The sequence below is a fragment of the Peromyscus eremicus genome, chromosome X (genome assembly GCF_949786415.1).
Source record: "Peromyscus eremicus chromosome X, PerEre_H2_v1, whole genome shotgun sequence".
In the NCBI taxonomy this organism is placed as follows: Eukaryota; Metazoa; Chordata; class Mammalia; order Rodentia; family Cricetidae; genus Peromyscus; species Peromyscus eremicus.
Window position 1 is genome coordinate 92,929,501 of NC_081439.1, and position 18,172 is coordinate 92,947,672.

General features: G+C 41.8%; 1 protein-coding gene across 5 annotated transcripts in view; it reads right to left on the minus strand.

The window, feature by feature from the left end:
* Positions 1-1,118: 1,118 nt before the first annotated feature.
* Positions 1,119-18,172, minus strand: part of Amot (angiomotin) — a 60,226-nt gene continuing 43,172 nt past the window's right edge. For all 5 annotated transcript variants that reach the window (XM_059250088.1, XM_059250086.1, XM_059250087.1 and 2 more), the window contains 6 exons: positions 17,453-17,602; positions 15,698-15,888; positions 8,276-8,398; positions 7,216-7,448; positions 5,222-6,094; positions 1,119-4,887 (listed from right to left, as the gene is read on the minus strand). In XM_059250088.1, the coding sequence (XP_059106071.1) occupies positions 4,790-4,887; positions 5,222-6,094; positions 7,216-7,448; positions 8,276-8,398; positions 15,698-15,888; positions 17,453-17,602 (1,668 nt within the window). In that variant the 3' untranslated portion in view covers positions 1,119-4,789. The remainder of the gene's footprint in view (positions 4,888-5,221; positions 6,095-7,215; positions 7,449-8,275; positions 8,399-15,697; positions 15,889-17,452; positions 17,603-18,172) is intronic.

The following is an 18,172-nucleotide window of genomic DNA, read 5'->3' on the forward strand; positions in this document are numbered from 1 at the left end:
CTTGTAGGGGAAGATGGCAGAGGGAGTGGTGGGCAAAGGGATTTCTGATCTCAGTAGGCAATGCCTACCCCAAGGGGTGTGAGGACCTGGCAGACATCATATTGAGTAATCATACTATCTAGAAATGCTCCAACATATGTGATGTCATATGTTTTGAATGGGGCCTTGAATCACAACCTTTTACAAACCAGGAACAAGGTATTTCTGAAAGCTCTGGTTGGCAAAGCTTTGTAAGATGTGGTTCATTTATTACCACCTTTTTTGTGCTGAAAAAGACGGGTTTGTTTTCATCCATACAGTTTTCCAATAACTCACCATAAATATGGAGGGAATAAAGTCCCAACTCATATTTATAGGTGTATAAATTATGTCCCTGATCAATCTCATTTGTATCATCAATCAAAAGGAGGTCACTTCAAAGTACTTGTGGACCCTTTCTTCCTCAGTTAGGTTTCGAACTCACTAGTAAACATGAAGCACTGAGAAGACAGTGTAAAGGCAGCCTTATAATTTTTAGTGAGGACCCAACTCATGTGGTTTTTGCCCTTCTTGATTTATTTTTATTTATTATTTACATTCATATGTGACTATATGTTGTGATTAATCCACCTCCACTCCCTCCCTTCAACTCCTCCCATACCTTGCCACCACTTTTCCCTCCCTGTTTCATATGCTCCTGTTTAAACCCACTGACTCCTCTTGTGTTGGCAGTATGTGCATGGGTGTGACTTGCCTTTATAACAAGCACCCTCAACTAAAACTGATGAATTGGCACAACGAACAGTTACAAAAGGAATCCCAAAGTGCTTGTGTGGGATGCTTCTAAAATGTTAACCCCCAAATTAATTACCTGCTTTGCGTGATCATCATTCTATCCCTCAGAACCAGGAAACAAAAGGGTGTAAAGCTTTTTACTGTATATTGTACTTGTAAATGAAAAGACTGACTAGAGAATGCTGCCTGTTATGTTGTCTGAAGATTTTTTAATCACTTCCCATACTTTGAGCAAATGCAAATTCTGTTGCTGGTGCAAGACAGTTTCACTGTGTACTGAATTAAAAGTAATTACTAATATCACACAGAGCCTATATCCAGGAAACACATTTTCCACACAGTGCTGCATTTTCAAACAGCTAACTTTATTGTCAGTGAAAAGATAGGCACAAAGTGGATTTAACCTGCTTAACTTTATTTGATCTAGCTCTCTTGATTACAGAATAAGATCACAATCAGTAAGAGATCACATATATTAAACCAAAAGTAATTCTTCTCGAACCATCTGCCAACCCCATCTAGCCATTTTATTAAATGCATGCCATTGATAACAAAGGCAGTCAGAAGGAGATTTGAAAGTTTCTCGGAACCCACCCTTGCTACCAGAAGAAAATGTATATGCTTCCAATCCTTCCTGCTGTCAATGGTGGCACTTGGAAGAAGAATTTCTAAAGATTGTGGCAGGCAGCAATTGGTAACAATGAACCCATAGCCAATACCTTCCATTGAGAACATTTTCTGGAAGAAGGAAACACATTTTAAGTAACACACTCCATGTATGAATTAAGATAACAGATTGTACGGCTAACAGACATCAGCATTTATTAAGTTAGCACATACATCTATACTTTAAGCTGCCACGTTATTTAGATTCTTCATAAAAAGTAGCTTGGGAATCAGTTTGTTAGACCCACTCAACAGTGCAAAAGTAAGAAGACAACACAACAGGGATCTTGCTAGATTTCCTGTCACAGATTATGGCAGATGTTTCAAGTTTCTTCTGCCCCATCACGCTGCCGCTCAAAAGCAACACTGACATTCAAACCTTCATTAAGACAACAGTCACAGTATGTGACTTTCAAAGGAAGTTTAAGCTGATTATACTTCCCCAACTATGTTAACAGTTTCCTATCAAGTATAGTTCAATCAAATGAAATTTTGGTGGACATGGGACATTGCAGGTAACAAATGAATTTTAAGATCCTCATAGACCACCAGACAGTAACAGTCAAGACAACAAGTGCTCCCTCCTCTTCTGGGGTGCCAGGAAAATGCATACATTTTACTGTAGATAGGAGGAAGTCCAGGAAGAGGCTCCAAATGTTACATCCACACAGCTGTGAAGAGGGGGAGGGACTAATTTGAGTTTTATCCCATATAACCGAATTTTTAAACTGATAGCTAGTAGAAATTTTCTCAAAAGGTGGAATCTGTATGGTCCATAAACAGACTATATCAACATAGACTCCCTCCATCTCTTAGACATACAATGTTCTTCTAGCAAATTGCCTGCGACTAAAAACTGAACAGGACTGCCTCTAGTGTGGCAGGCCAGAGAGGTTCTGGAAAGTTCAAAATAGTACTTCAGCAAGGACTTCCTTCTTTCCCCAAACACATGATTCTACAGTAATGGTTGCCACACAGTGAGGAACATATCATATCTGTCACTTTCCAGAATGTGATTAGAATCATGGCTCCCAGAGTCAGCCCTAATCCTAGCAATGTGCTGTCGTCAGGAGAGGACAGGAAAGGTTTCTTTCATTTTCATTCATTTGCTTGGACAGAAAGTAGCTTTCCTGGTGCTTGCTGCTTGATTCTTCTACTGTCTGAAGGATTTTTCCTTGCAATAAAAATTGCTGTGAATGAGCATTATTAATGCTTTTAAATTTCTATTTGGCATTCACTGTTTAACTGAGGACCAATGTACTGGATAATCATTTTGTTATTAATAATGTGGAAAACTAGTTAAAAGTTGTAGTATTGCCTTCCCTCATTTACACACACACACACACACACACACACACACACACACACACACACACACAAATAAATCTGTTGGAAGGTAATTAGGAACTACACAAGAATACAGGTAAATATAGCACTCTTATACTCACAGAGGAATACATCAAATGACCCTAGACACCTGACTTTATAGTGAAAAACAGTTGAGTTGATTTCTTAGGGGTTCATTTCATGTAGCTCAGTGATTAAATGGGATGAGGAAGGGAACAGCTCCATACAAGGCACTCCAGCAGAGACAAGAATTCAGAAACTCAAACAATCTAGTCAAACCAAGAAGATTTTCATAAAGTAGGCATACCCTAGACTAGAAAAGATGCCTTTTCTTCAAAACAGGCTCTTCTTTTTATATATATAGATAATCATTTCCCAAAATGGGTATGTAATTTGCAGAGCAGATAGGTGTGCTGTGTGATCTTGAAAAAGTCACTGAACTTTTCCAAGTCTCAGATTCCTCATCACTAAAATGAGAAGGTAGAGCTACATTGCTAGATAAAGTTCCTTCCCATCACTGAAGCCCATGGCATAATATACAGGCTTCCATCTATCAATCTGATTTCTAACTTAACCTATCACTAAACCTCTACCCCCTTTTACCTAATAACCCCCCACCCCCCACGCCCCTTACCCTCCCTAGACCCCAGAAAACTGATCTTAATGATACTAGCTGCAGTTCTATCACCTTAATGAAGGGCAGAGACTAAGGACAAGGACCTGTGACAATGGACACCCTCTGTGTCCTTAGAGGCAGCCCTATGGCAAGGCTCCCTGTTTGGTCCCGCCCATGTATACATTCCCAGCTGCTTCCCAAAGGGATTCCAAGATGGAGTCACTGGCAGTGAGAAGAGGTAGTTGAGGAGACTGCTGCAATCAACCTCTCTCCTGACTGCAGCCTGGTACTTTGGACTTCTTATGTTATTTCCATGGAGGTGATGGTTGCATATGCCTTTAAAGACACATGCTAAGAATTTGCGAAAGCAAAAATGAAATATTTCAAAGTACTACCCAGAAATTCAACACATTCAACCTGTCAAAAAGATGTTTCCTCATTTTGCAAATTGTTGGCAAACAAAGACTGGTGAACCAGCCACTGAATCTGCATTGGGGAAGACTAAGTCAGTCAACTGGTCTAATGTAAGGTGACTGAGCCATGTTCTTGACTATACCCAGATGACTAAAGTCCACATGCAGCATCTCATGAAGCCCTCCATCAAGGCTTCTAACATCTAACCCCCAGGAGATGAGGAATTCATGCATCACTGTTCATTTACTCTCCTACCATCTGAAAGCAATATATTAATTATCCAAATGCATAAATTATTCCAGAGTATATATATGAATGTATGAACCTCCAGGAGGGAACCAGAAGAATCCACTTCCAAAGCACCATTGAAATGGAGATAAAGACCATCAATATGAGGGAGCAGGTAACTGGCAACTAGGAGAGAGAACTGGTGCCAGTACCCTTCTTAACTCCAATACTCTTCCTTTTCTCCAGCTTCCAAAGCTCCTAAAACATTTTCTTTTCTCAGCTCAAAGTAAGAACTCTCTGTGGCTGTTGTCTAGGCAGCTGCTAGACAAAGCAGCAAGTCTTCAAATTCTCTCTGGATTTCCACTTTTGACATACTTGTTACAAACTGCCTTCCACACATACTGTATTCTTCAATGAAAAAAAATGACCTCAAATTGGGAAATTTTAAAACAAATCAAATCAACAGACATTACTACCTATTAATAGTCCATGATTTGTATCAATCCCAACAATAAGCTTTAGAGCCCATCCTGCTTAACCTATCCTTTCGAGGTACTCCCTATGTATTTCAAAATAGACTGGAATTCTCATGGTATTAATTAAGCACTACAATAGTCCAATAAGAAGTCCCTTTAAAAAATCATCCCCACCTCCCAACCCCGTCATCACCCCAGATTAAACAAACAAAAGGAAAAAATGATTAAAAGAACTCTTGCTGATAACTTCAGCTCTTGATTATGCTGTTTAGATGAGATATTCCACCATCTCTGCATCAGGCTCTTGACCCAGGATCTGAATGGGTGCTTTTCTTTCCAGAGTACTGGAGTGGAAAAGAGGACCATCTAAAAGGAAATGGAAGGTTAGAAAAGACTTAGAGACAAAGTAAAAAAAAAAAGAACTTTTACCAAACAATGTTAAGAACCATCACAAAACTAATTTCTAAGTGTGACTTGCAACTAGGTATATCCTCATAATTTACTTTACTGGGAAAATGGCCACTCATGATCATTTCCATTTTAGTGAATGAGCATTTCCAGAAGCTCTTCTTTTTGCTCCTCTGACCAATCCCTATTAGATCATGAAACATTCAACTCTGTCAAAATGGCAGGCATCAACTAATTGATCTACACCTCAGAACCAAACCAGAAGATACCTGCTACAGAAAATTGGGATTACCTGGCTTGTCTGGGTTGCACATCAGATTTGGTGTGGACAAACGGCGTGGTCCAGAACTGGTACCTGGACTTGCAGAACCCTCAGCCTGAACCAAAGCAGGAGTTGGAGTCGGAGATGGAGTAGGAACTGCATTCGGAGCTGGAGCTGATGCTTGAGTCGGAGTCGGAGCAGAAGCCTGAGCCATTGCTGGAGCCGGAATCGGGGCTGGAGCTGGAACCGGAGCCGAAGCAGCTGGAGCAACCTGAACAGCAGTAGCGGCAGCAGCAGCAGCAGCAGTAGCAGTAGCAGTAGCAGCAGCAGCAGCAGCAGTAGCAGCAGGAGTAGCAGAAACAGTAGCAGAAGTAAGAGATGAAGCAGCTGGAATCTGGACAGCCGCAGCTGGAGAGACAGCAGCAGCTGGAGAGACAGCCGCAGCTGGAGAGACAGCCGCAGCTGGAGAGACAGCCGCAGCTGGAGAGACAGCCACAGCTGGAGAGACAGCAGCAGCTGGAGAGACAGCAGCAGCAAGAGCAGCAGCATTTGCTGGAGATGGGGCAGTGGCGGCAGCAGCAGCAGTTGGAGCAGCAGCAGCAGCAACAGCAACTGGAGCAGCAGCTACCATGATAGTGGTGTTGTTGGCAGCTGGGGCAGTGTTGGTGGCAGCAGTTGCAGTGATGGCAGCAGCAGTGGCAGCAGCAGCAACTGGAACAGCCACTGGAACAGAGACAGGAGTGACAGCTGCGGTTTTGGCTGGTTCCGATCCACGTTCGGTTTGGGTGCTGCAGTCTCGACTGCCTGTCTTCGAGTGAGCTGAGAGAAGGGGAGTAGATGGAGGCACAGGTGAAGGTGTGGATGGGACAGACTCAGCACGGTAGTCTCCACCCAGAAGAATGCCTACAGATGAAGCAAGGGATAAGAGAAAAGTAGGTGATTCCTATCTAGATACTGATTAACTATTCACCATTGTCAGCGTTCAGGAAAAGAAAACATTTGACATTTTTCTTTGAAAAGTATTTCTTTTGGCCTCTAGTGAACCTCTGGGATCCGACATCTCCCACCACAGCTAAAGGTTGATTTTGGACTTAGAGGATCCCTTCTCATCTTCATTATCCAATTCTCAACACAACATATTAAACCTGTAAGTGTCCTTGGGACCTGGTAGATTTTTTTCCCTATTAGTGATTATGGCAGACAAACTTGTCAGAGTTCTTTTCTGTTCCAGTAATATTAATACCCCACATTACCAGAGAGCTGAAAAGAAGCCCTGGCTATGGGAAACCTGTAGATGGGTATCCATGAGGGTGCTTTTAGTTGTACACCCTACAGTGCCAAACATGACAATGGCCCCCAGAATGTTTACTCTAACTAAAGGATACTGCAAGAGCCAGAGGACCAAGGAAGGCATGACGAACAACAAAATACTTGAAATATATATTTGTTTGCTTCCTCAGGATCAAAAATGTGTCTCAGTATCTATGGGACTCTGAGGCTTTAATTAGAGAGGATGAAATGGACAGGAATTGAGCAAAAAAGCACATTCTGTTCTCAGATCAGAACATTCTGGTAACAAAAGCTGCCACCTGACCCCATTAGCTTAAAGAGAACTTTGGGTCCTCTTTCTGTAGGGGAGGAAATAACACAGGAGTGCTATAACTTTGAGTTTTGCCTGAGATGAAGTCCATTTGGGTTTTGAACAAAATTCCCATGTAGCAAAAGCCAAATCAGAATTTTTTTTACATAAAATTCAAGTTATCTTCCTTCCCATCCCCAAAGACTTCAGGATTCTTATTTTTTTCAGGCTTTGGCCTCAGTTAACATTATCATCATGAAACTTCAGAGCTCTTGGGCATGCAGCTAGTTCTATCGGGGAGTGGGGGGTTGGGGTGGGGAGTAACCCCCAATTCTCCTTTCTAGAACCTGGACCATTGTCTCTTTTTCTTGCTATGTGTAACACGCCAAGACACGGTCTAAGCATGTCACCGTGCATGTCCCTTGTTGGCTTTTATTTTCCTTACCTAGGCTCCCCTTCCAGCTTTTGTCATCTCGCTTCTCCTCCATGATGGGGGTACCAGTCAGGGTAGACGAGTGGGCAAGCAAGCCTGAGCCAGCATTGGAAATGGACATCAGAGACTTGGCTGGCCTCATGGATGACAGCTGCTCTGTCTTGCTTGGCTCCTTTCTGGAGCGCTGCTGCAGCACTTTGATCATGGCATCCTTTTCAATAATCTGGGCATGGAGGGTCTTAATCCTAAAAGGCAACGAGAAAGCACACACAGAAACTTGGTTGTTACCTCTATATTCTCATCTCATTGCCTAAATGGATTTGCACTCCCATTATGTTTTCAATGAAGTGTTGGTCTAGTTAATTCTGAGTCAGAGGGAAGGGTCAATATGTTAGAGCTTTAAAGAAAAAAAATAATGCATCCTCTGGACTGCCAAGTAGATGCAAGAGAGCATCTAAGAACTTCTGCGGACACATCAGAAAATCAAAGTCAAATATAGGCAAACAGAAAGGCTATATATGAAAGAAGTCATTCTTTGCTGAAGGAACTCTTCCATAGTAACAGTAAGTTCAGTGAGAAGATGGAATCTTCTACTAATAAGACATGACCTCCAGGTAATAAGTAAATGACGCTGAGTCTAAAAAAGATATTGGGTGCTGTATTTCCCAGTGTGAACAGATGTTTTGTTGAGAAGTCGACTGTATTATAGAATTGAACTGTAGTGCTATGAAGAATGCCTCAGAGTACGAATATCAAAAACTCAGGTCTAGCAGAATGCAAATGGAAAACAATTACAAAATCCAGGAGAAAGCAATCCTACTTGGAGTTGTGTAGTTAGTAAGAATGTTCATTATAAAGGCCATCACATTGAACCTTAGATAACCTTAGACACATCCCATCAAACCTTAGGTAAACTTAGGCACATCACATCAAACCTGAAAAGTGGGGCGGGGGGGGCAGGCTACAAAATCAAGTTTATCACTTATGAATAAACTTTCTTGTCCTTCTCTATTGATCGAGATGGTCTCAATATCAACTTCTCAACCCATCTGGGTCCACATCCAGATTTTACCTTCCCTCCATGTCCAAGCAACGCTTGTTGGCCATCAGGATTTCTTCCTCTTCCTTCTGGATGCGGGCCTCTAAGGCTGTGTCATAGCTGGTGTTAGGAGAGTGGCTAATGACTGTTGTGTCTCTGAGGAGGAAAATGGGTAGTGATGATGATGAGCAGGCATCGAAATCAATAGATGTTATTCTCTATCCTAAGTCAATGGAGATTTTGCTGAAAGGTTTTAAACTAAAATTAATCTCAAGAAGAATGCTTGGTTTCTGAGTGATTTACTGGAAAGAGCTTTCAGCAAGTAAGATATCAGGATAGAAGATGCACTGGCATGGACGTGGCTGCCAAAGTCAGCAGGGATTTGGTAAGACGTGTATACACTGACTTCGCAGAATTGGTTAAGCATGTCTCCCCAAACCTTCTAACAGCTAGTCCCATTCAACATTTTAGGTCACTAAACAGCAAGAGCAATATGTACACTTTCCACTTTATTCTCCTAACAGTCACAAAGTGGAAAGATTAAAATTTGAAGGAAATCAGAGGATTGCGGACAGTTGAGTATCATTTACATATGAGGGCTAGAAACAAACAACAGACACAGAAACAGCTAAAAATCAGTTTGGGCACATGAACTAACAAAAAAGGCCTTTGATTCAGTGCTATTTGGTTCTTTATCTAATCTACATCGGAACCATTCTATCACTGAATGCATGAGCTTATACCAACTAAATGACTGTTCTCTTGCCAGAATCCCAGCTGTGCAAGGAGTCATCATGTTCCACCTGAAATTGTCTCAGGCCTTAACTCAACAAGGAGAAATGTGTGTATCGGAGAGAATGGCAGAGGCATGCGGGGGGGGGGGGGGGGGGGGAGACAAAAGACAGGGAAACAGAGATGAGGACTGAGGGAAAGAGATAGGTATTACGATTAAGGGAAGACACATAGAATTGCAAAGGTTACACAGGAAATCAGGACAACAGACTGGAGAAGGATGAACTGGCCCTGCTTCACTGTACTTCTTCCAGATCCTAGGCATATTATCTGCTGGAAGCTAGACAGCTATGTTCTCTTAGCACTGAGATTATGATGAGTACATGTTGGATGTAATATAACAGGGGGATGAACAGGTGGTAAGTTAACGTTAAGACTGGGGAAGTTTGGTAGGCCTCCACAAAAACCACTGCTGTTCCGATACCTATAGCTCATTTGCAAAGTTGACACCATTTACTGGAATTGGCAAGAGGTGGGAGGGATACAGTTGCTCTCATCATTTGCCAAATTCAAACTATTTTAGCATCCCAAAATTATGTATTCCTCCCGTGCAATAATCCACTTGTTCACAATCCTGCTGGGCTGTCTGAGAGGAAACAGCATTGGATAGTACTTGATATCAAGGCCTTTACTCCAGACAGCCCCAGGATCAAGTCTCAGCTTCCACAAACACTCCGCCACTTACAACCTTTCTGATCTCCAAAAGTCAGTTACCTGCTTTATGCTTACTCTTCCTCACAAGCAAAATGACAGGTGAAGTGGCAGTTCCTTCCACTTTATGTAAAATAAAATTATCCACATAAAAACATATACCACCAGGCACAGTAAAGGCGTTCAACAATGCTCTTTAACACTGAGAAGTGCATAGGTAGAAAGAGAATAACAAAAAGCGGGTATGACTTTAAGACATTCTACCCCTTGGTGTAATCCTGGAGGCCATTCCTGCCCTAACAGAGTGCCAAGGGAAACTGAAGGCTAGCCCTTGAGAGCCAAGCCTCTTGAAAAGTGCATGGTGTCTACAGACACTGGGGGCTTGAACGTACAGTTTGTCATTGGGGGAACTAGTGCTGGCCTACTGCCACTTTCATTGCATAAAAGACCAGTTTGGGTACACAGAGCCCTGCCAGCTAATTGATATGGACACTGTGAACTCCTCAGGAACGGAGCCTGAAAATGTGGGGCACTTTGTGAATTCCTCCAGGGCTGCCAGGACAGCCCTCAGCATCAATCTTCCTTGTAGAAGACCAGGGCTACGAAGCCCATGGCTTTGCAAATACAAGCTAGCACAGCATTTGCAGGAACAAGTTCCAGTGCTCTGACACTGCCCTCAAGAATATCGGGAGATCCTGGTTGCAGTCAGAAAACAGTGTGCAAAGCCCAAGACACATGCCCTGAACCTGATATACCATCATATCAAATTCTTAAATAAACACGTTTGTCAATATCCCCCAAATGATCTCTTCTTCTTTTCTCTGATAGTCCAAACTATAGTACTCTTGAGATTGTCACTCACAACTTCCTAATTAAAACGCCTTTTTTTTTTCCAGGACAGGGTTTCTCTGTATGTAGCCCTGGTTGTCCTGGAACTCGCTCTGTAGACCAGAGTGATCCACCTGCCTCTGCCTTCTGAGTACTGGGATTAAAAGTGTGGGCCACCACAGCCTAGCCCTATTTAAAATACCTAGTGGCCTTTTAAACTTCACCTTGACTAGTGTGGTGATTCATGCCTGTAATCCTAGCAGTCAGGAGGCTGAGACAGGACACTACAAGCTCAAGACCAGCTCTATACTGCAAGTTTTAGGCAAGGCAAGATCACATAGTAAGACTGTGTCTCAAAGGATCAAAAATAGTTTTTAAAAATCAATCAATCAATATGCTTCATCTTTTCCTATGGGTAGCACTCTGCTGCTTATTTAATACAAGAACTTCACCATAAATAAGTAGAACGTTGTGGGAGGCCAGAGAGGAGAAACACGTGGAAGTGATTAGTCGCTGGCTGCAGGAAACTTGCAAGGGAAGACAAAAGATAAATAATTAACCACTACAGGAATGAGTTTGGACTTTAGTCTAATAGGCACTGAAAATTACTAGAGCTTTTTGTGGGGCATGGAAGGACCTGTGCCAAGCTTTAGGACAAGAGCACTATCTGTTGCTGAAATGTGATGGATGGACCAGAAGAGAGAGGCACTTGAATCAAGAAGACCAGTTAGGAAGGTGATTGCCATAATCCCATGAGGTGATAATGAAAACACAAACCAGTAATGAAGGAAGGGAAATGGGAACCGGCTGTAGGGGGGAGATGTGATTGAACTTGGAGACCATGTGAAAGATAGCATTAGGGAGATGAAACAATAAATGAGAACTGTGTTTGTAATTCAAATCCTGGAATACTGTTTGCGGTCATAGGGAACCAAGGAGAGAATTTTTGGAAAGTGCTGATGCCTTTACATGTCAGAGCTATGGGAGTGAAGTTGTCTTGAGAACAGCCGTAAGACAAGATGCCATAAGTTGCTGGAGATTTTCAGTTTAACCCCAGAGATGTCAGAACTACTATTGCAGCATTTTTCTTATTTCAGAGAAGTCATGGTAGAAAACAAGGTAACCATAAGAGAATACAGACTAAGAGGCAGAGTATGGAAGCTGAGAGAGGCCATTAGGGGAAGAACAAAGAGCCATGTGTGGTATGTGTCTTCTTCCTGCCCTCTCTTACTTTACTTCCCCCTTTTCTGAATTCACATTTCCCAAAACAAAACTGAAACATTCCAAGTACAGTTAACAATCCAATTCAGTAAATCCAACCTAACAGACTACATGGTTGATGGGTTGTTATCATATTATCTTTTTGCTGCCCTTCAGGCATAAATTCACCGTTTATGAGCTCAAACTCAAAATCTCTATTGCCAAATCTGGTCTTCTGAGAATGAATAAGAACTTCTTGGTAGGGATTTCCATTCATCATATTAAGTACCTAGATTCTCTAGAGAAGCAGTAACTCAGAGCCTGAAGGCAGGAAATGATGGTGCAATTATTTATAATGCTTCCAGGTGCCTAAGTAATAAGCCTCAACTAATAATGCTTTATTGAACAGCTAATGATATCAAGTTCACCATCATTGAGCCACACCACATCTAGGGGACAGTTAAGGTGATAAAATGTTGATTTAAATTCTGGCTCTTGTGCCCTTCAGTATGGATTTATAGATGATATAATTCCTCTGTGCCTGAGAGTAGATGACAACACCTACTGGATAAGCAGTAAGTCCAAAGTTCTCAGAGGAGCACTGCCTGTTTTTGACGAACAAAGTAGATTTTCTAGTACCCTTTGGATAAAAATATTAAATGTCAAATACTATTTTATTTTATATAGGGTCTTGTATAGCCTAGGCTGGCTTTGAACTCACAGCCTTCCTCCCTGTCCCTCTTATGTACTGAGATAACAGGTCTGTGCCACTACCACCTCAAGTACTTATTTTAAATAAGAAAAAATTTAAGTAACTTTCTAGAGAAGCCAAAAGCCTTCACTATATTCTTTCTTTCCCCCCCTTTCCTTCCTTTTCACTGAACACAACTTACCTATGTGTACTACTGATCAGTATCACTGTCTACTCCCGGACACTTCTAGTCCCCTATTCCTGAAATCATTGTGTCAACAGCTTTCTCTTAAAAAATGATTGTCAGAATCAAAGTACTGCACAGGGTATAAATGGACTACCCTAGCATGCCTTCTAACGCAAGAAAATACATTTTTTACTCTTATGTTAAAATTTGTATTTTATTTTATCTAAAGGGCCCAAACTGGAAATAATCCAAATAGCCATCATCAGGTGGTTTGATAAATAATCTATGATACATCCATTGCATGGCACATTACACAGGAAGAAAAGGGGCTATTAATGCATACATTGACTGGAAAGGCTCAAAATAATTATGCTGAGCACCGAAGGAAAACAAGAAGTGTGAACACAATTCAACTCCTTTTATATTGACACTCTAGGAAAGAAGTTAGTCCTTTTATGACAAGAACTAGATGAGTCATTGTCTAGGGAGAAAGCATCAAGTTTAAGGGACTCAAGGTCACGTAAGGGCGTGTCTTCTATTTTTGTTTGGGTAGTAGCTCCACTGTTGTCTTCGTTTCCCCAAATTCATCAAATTGTACACTGGAAGAGGTTAATTTTTCCTGTGTTGCCTCATATTTTAACTGAAACAGTACTCTGTCATCGGTAACTACTGCTGATATCACTCAAACAAGCTGACTTAATTGTGACACATGGTGCTTACCTATGAGCTACCTGTCATAGACCTGTGAGGTTTAGAATATTTTAAATTGAGATGCTAATAGGAGACACGGATACCAGGCAGAGTGTTAAAATGTAGTGCTAATTAAATTTGGGGATGTAAGTTACACATTCAGAAACAAAATCTTTCCCTCCCTGCCTCCTTTCCTTCCTTGCTTCCTTCCTTCTTTACTCCCTCATTTTTCTTCTGTCCTTCCTTAATCCAATTCTGAGCACTCTCCATCTGCAGCCAGTATTCCAGGCATTTAAAAATTGCGTTGGATGAAAAAACATATATAGCTTTCCACCACGGAAAGGGGTCATGGGGCAGACTCTTCCTGTCTACCTTTAGGTTGGCTGGTGGGAGATTAACAAATGAAGAAGGAATGTGAAGAGATTTTGGAAGAGTAGACAGAAAAGCCTGTAAGTGAAGAAATAATATTTTCTGGCTGTTACTCCCCAAATTTGTCATCTAATGAAGAATGAAGAAAAGGAAACTACTCTCCATAGCAAAGGGTAATGATACTATTATCTTTGAAAATACAGCACCAAACCTTTAATAGAAGGAGCTGGAGGAATCATCTAGTCTAACTCACTTATGTTACAGGAGTTCCAGTATAATCTCTCTCTCATTCTCTCCTGTCGTCTGGATCAGTTTACAAACAGTCCAGATTTGGAATGTTTGCCTCTGGTAGAAGGTGTTCCTACTAGCTAGAAACACTGGGAACAGGCTGTGTTTTATCATACTAAATGATAATCGTACATATTTTGCCGAAAACAGTAATTACGTGAACACTTATTACTTGGTGATATAAAGCAATTCAATTTAAATCAAATGTAATTTATAGAAGTCAGCATATTTTGGACATAGATCTGTAAGGGAATTCTCTCACTACGTAGTGCTTTCTAGAGAGGAGAGGAGGAATGGGTGTTCTGTCTTTATATAAGGTGCCCTCATGCCAAGCACCTTTCTAGCTTTCCTGTACTTTGCCCTGGAGTCCACTCTGTGGTCAGCCTCAAGATACTGCCTTCAAACATTGTCTCATACCCCGCACCATCACGTGTTATATCATTCAAGGCATCTGCATAAAGCTGACAGTTACCCTGCATCTCTCTGGCTCACCATTACTAGATTTTCAGCATCAGTCTTTCACAAATGACTCTGAACAAATGCTGCACTTCTTTGGGAGCCTGGAGGTAATCTGACATGACATTCTGCTTCAGATCTGCCCCCAAGCCTTGTGACCATCTTCTGGCACAGCTGGAGTTTCCTTGGACACCATTATGACATTGGCTTTTACTGAGCATGCTTTTCTCAGGAAACAAAGCCAGGGAAGCTGTGAAGACCTCAGTCCATTAAGGATATAAGGTTATCTGGAGACAGGATGGTCACATGGAGGATGGAAAAAGTACTCCTGGAGAATCATGAGCAGGTTGAAAATGTGCCAGTCCATCTCTTACACTGATCCATTCCACAAACCTATCACTGCCCAATGTCTAGCAAGTGTGGGACTCTACTGATGTACCACATTTGGAAGAATGTAAAAAACACTGCTGTTTCTATTAACTTTCTGGATAGAAGCCTGTTTGGGGGCAGTATACTCTATACCACCTTCAATACTCAAGTCTATGTTCAGGTTCTGTCCATTATCACAACCTAAGTCATCACCTGACTATAACTGGGTTGTTTCTTTCCCAGCTAATAGTTATGAACAGCAGCAACATAGAAAAACTAGTGAAGAGTAATTGTTTCCTCTAAAAGCTAATAATTATTTTTTTTATAATATACAAAGAAGGTGCCCAAGAAACCAGAAATAACACTCTTCTTGCCTTTTCTTCTCTCTGGTACCAGGTAGAATGATACTACTTATATGTGATGAGCTCAGGAATACAGAGAATGTGGCCTTCAAATATAGACCTTCTCAAAGGGCAGTGATGGACTCATGTTCGGCACATACCCAGGAAGAGCCAGAACTATCAAATGGCAGCAGCTACTCCTGAGTGACATTTACTTTCTGGGTGGAATTTCTCTGCAGGGGATTTCACTTTGGTGCTGAGACTACACAGCATGCACATGTGGCTAATAGGGGGCAAGGTGTCCGAATATTTAGCTAAGCCCACCTGCAATGCCCCAGCTCACTCCTACGGCAAATTCAATTATGATTCCAAAAAGTCCACAGAGCAGAATTTTTGAAGTCCTTAAACCTCTGTCCCCAAAGCCATCTAGTCCATGTATAATCAGAAGAAAGAAATATATTTGAGGAGAACCTGGAGGCGGGGGCGGGGGAGTGCTAAAGGAGACTAAACACTGGGAAGTCTCTGAATGAACTACCGTACCTGGTTTTCTCAATCTCATCTATCAACTAGCAGCCCTCCTATCAACAACTTACCTCTGCGCAGCCACAGTTGCAGCGGCATCCAGAGCAAAATGTCTCATCACATTCTCTTCTAAATACTTCTGCTCCCACTTTGTCATATCTGCTTCCAGGGCCAGAATTCTCTCCTCCTTTTCCCGAAGGAGCTCCATCAGGGTAGCGGCACTGTATTCTGAAGCATTGGCGGGCTGAGAGTTGCCCTGGCGCTGTGGAGGGAGACACCAGGACCCTTCAAGTTAGTGAAAGAACAACTACAGTGCCCGAAGTCCACTTGAAGATCATTGATTATTTATTTATATCTATTTATTTAATATTGATGATTTTCTAAGACAGGATCTCACTCTGTAGCTTTGGCTGGTCTTGAACTCAGGAATCCCCTGACACAGTTCCCCTACCAAATCCAATTTGAGCTTTCATTTTATATGGAAGAGATTGCCCAAGGTATTCTGTTCATCTGTCTGTCTGCATAGTGGTAGAGGTTGAATCTAGATTCAGGCATGCTAGGCAAACACTCTACCACTGAGCCATATAGCTCCCGGTCTCAGGCTACTTGAGGTTCCTTTCTGAGTACTGTGAGGACTAGTAAAGGGTTCCATCACTGAGCTAATCCCAACCACAGCTCTTAGTTTGAATACTGATTCAAAACAAGGAAGACCTTAGATTTCCACAGGACTTGGGCTTGCAATATGAACCGCCCTTAACCACAAAAAGAATCTACCTTATCAAATTGCTATGTTGTTAAGAAATTAATGAAATAAAAACTGCAATCTTTGTTTGACAGTAAAGTCTATGCAAGAAATGGAAATTTTTTAAATCTATGATTTGCTTCCAAAACTATTCCTAATTTATGAGATTTTTGGTGAGTTATACAACATTTTGTGGGGGAGGGTCTTGATTTTTTTCCTCCTCTAAACCCAATAAATAGTATGACCAGAAGATTTCTAAAGACCACTTCCAGATGGATGTGGTGGTGTATACCTGCACAGACTGAGCTGGAGGACAGCCTGGAGGACTACATGAGACCTGGTCTCAAAATAAACAAAACAGAAAATCTGCCCAAGATCTCCAAACGTCTAAGAATCTCGGTTTGTAGCTGTTTCACTTCATATAGGGCCTTTTGTTCTCATTCCCGTGAAAAATCAAAGGTATAAGATACTATGATGATTCTGCTGGAATACAAAGCTAAGGCAATAGGTAGTCTTGGTGTTTAAACTGGCAAAGCCTTCTGCAGCAACATGGGGGAGACGGTGAAAATGTAAAAATGAGAAAGCATTTAAATGCCTTTAGTGTTTTTGCTAAACATCAACTAAAAAAATAAATAAATAAACACCCAGGAATAATGGTATTTCTTTTATTCCTTTCCTTCATTCCATACCTGGTAAGACTCAGGAAATAGATGAAACTCACGAGCCTCAAGAAGGAAGCAAACAGTATTTCCAAGGTTAAGGTACCTAACACAAGATTCCTAAGTTCCCTCCCTGAGGTTATATAAGCAGTAACAATTGCCGGGGAGGAAAAAAAAAAATCTGATTAATGGAGAAGCCTGCAAGTTGGGCAGGGACCTTTAGCAATTCAGCTGCAGTGAGTCATCACCAATGCTGGGGCAAGCTTTACAGCTGCATTTGAGTCACCTATACTTCTATAAGGAGCCCCTCGCCAGTATTTCTATAAGTAACCCTAATAGACAGAATGGTTCATCAAGATCCACTCGGGCAGAATCATTTCACTGCTCTATCATCTCTGCTCATCCCCAGGAAGCCAACACAGTACCTGCTGGATTCTTAGGGATTCCAGTTCCCTCTCCAAACGTGTCCGGAGTCGGTGCTCCAGCTGCTCGCGTTTCTCACAGGCTGCCTGGAGCTGCACTAGGGCCTGCTGCATCTTCTCCACCTTATCGACATACACTTGCTTCTTTTTCAGCTGGAAATCCAGGTTGGCAGATTTGCAAATGGAAAGAAAAAAATGGCAACAGGATCAGTTATGAAACCCCCAAATCCAGCCTTGTACTGAGATTTTCCTCCTGTTTCAAAAAGAATGAAACGTGAGATGGACCTTTGGGATGAGCAGCTGGTTGCCATGTATATCTCATACAAATAATGTCAACAACAACAACAAAGATAGGAGCCTCTCTTGAATCCTTCCTCCTTCCTAAAATCTATGTCTTCCCCAAGGCCACTCCCCTCAAAACAATACCTTGGAATGCAAGATTGTCAGTTTCCCTCTTATGATTGTCCTCACCTCTCTGTTCTTTACTCTAAATGAGAATGTCTAGGGGGGAAAGTATGCTTCATTTTAGTTCTCACAGTTGATGAATGATAAAAGGGTGGGAGTAGAAGAAAGAGAAAGGTTTCATTTGGTAAAGAAGCCTACCTCTTTAACTGTTTTTACATTGATTGTGTGTGTGTGTGTGTGTGTGTGTGTGTGTGTGTGTGTGTGTGTGTGACAGAGGGGGGGGGAGACACATGCTCATGCACACATATATGGTCACAT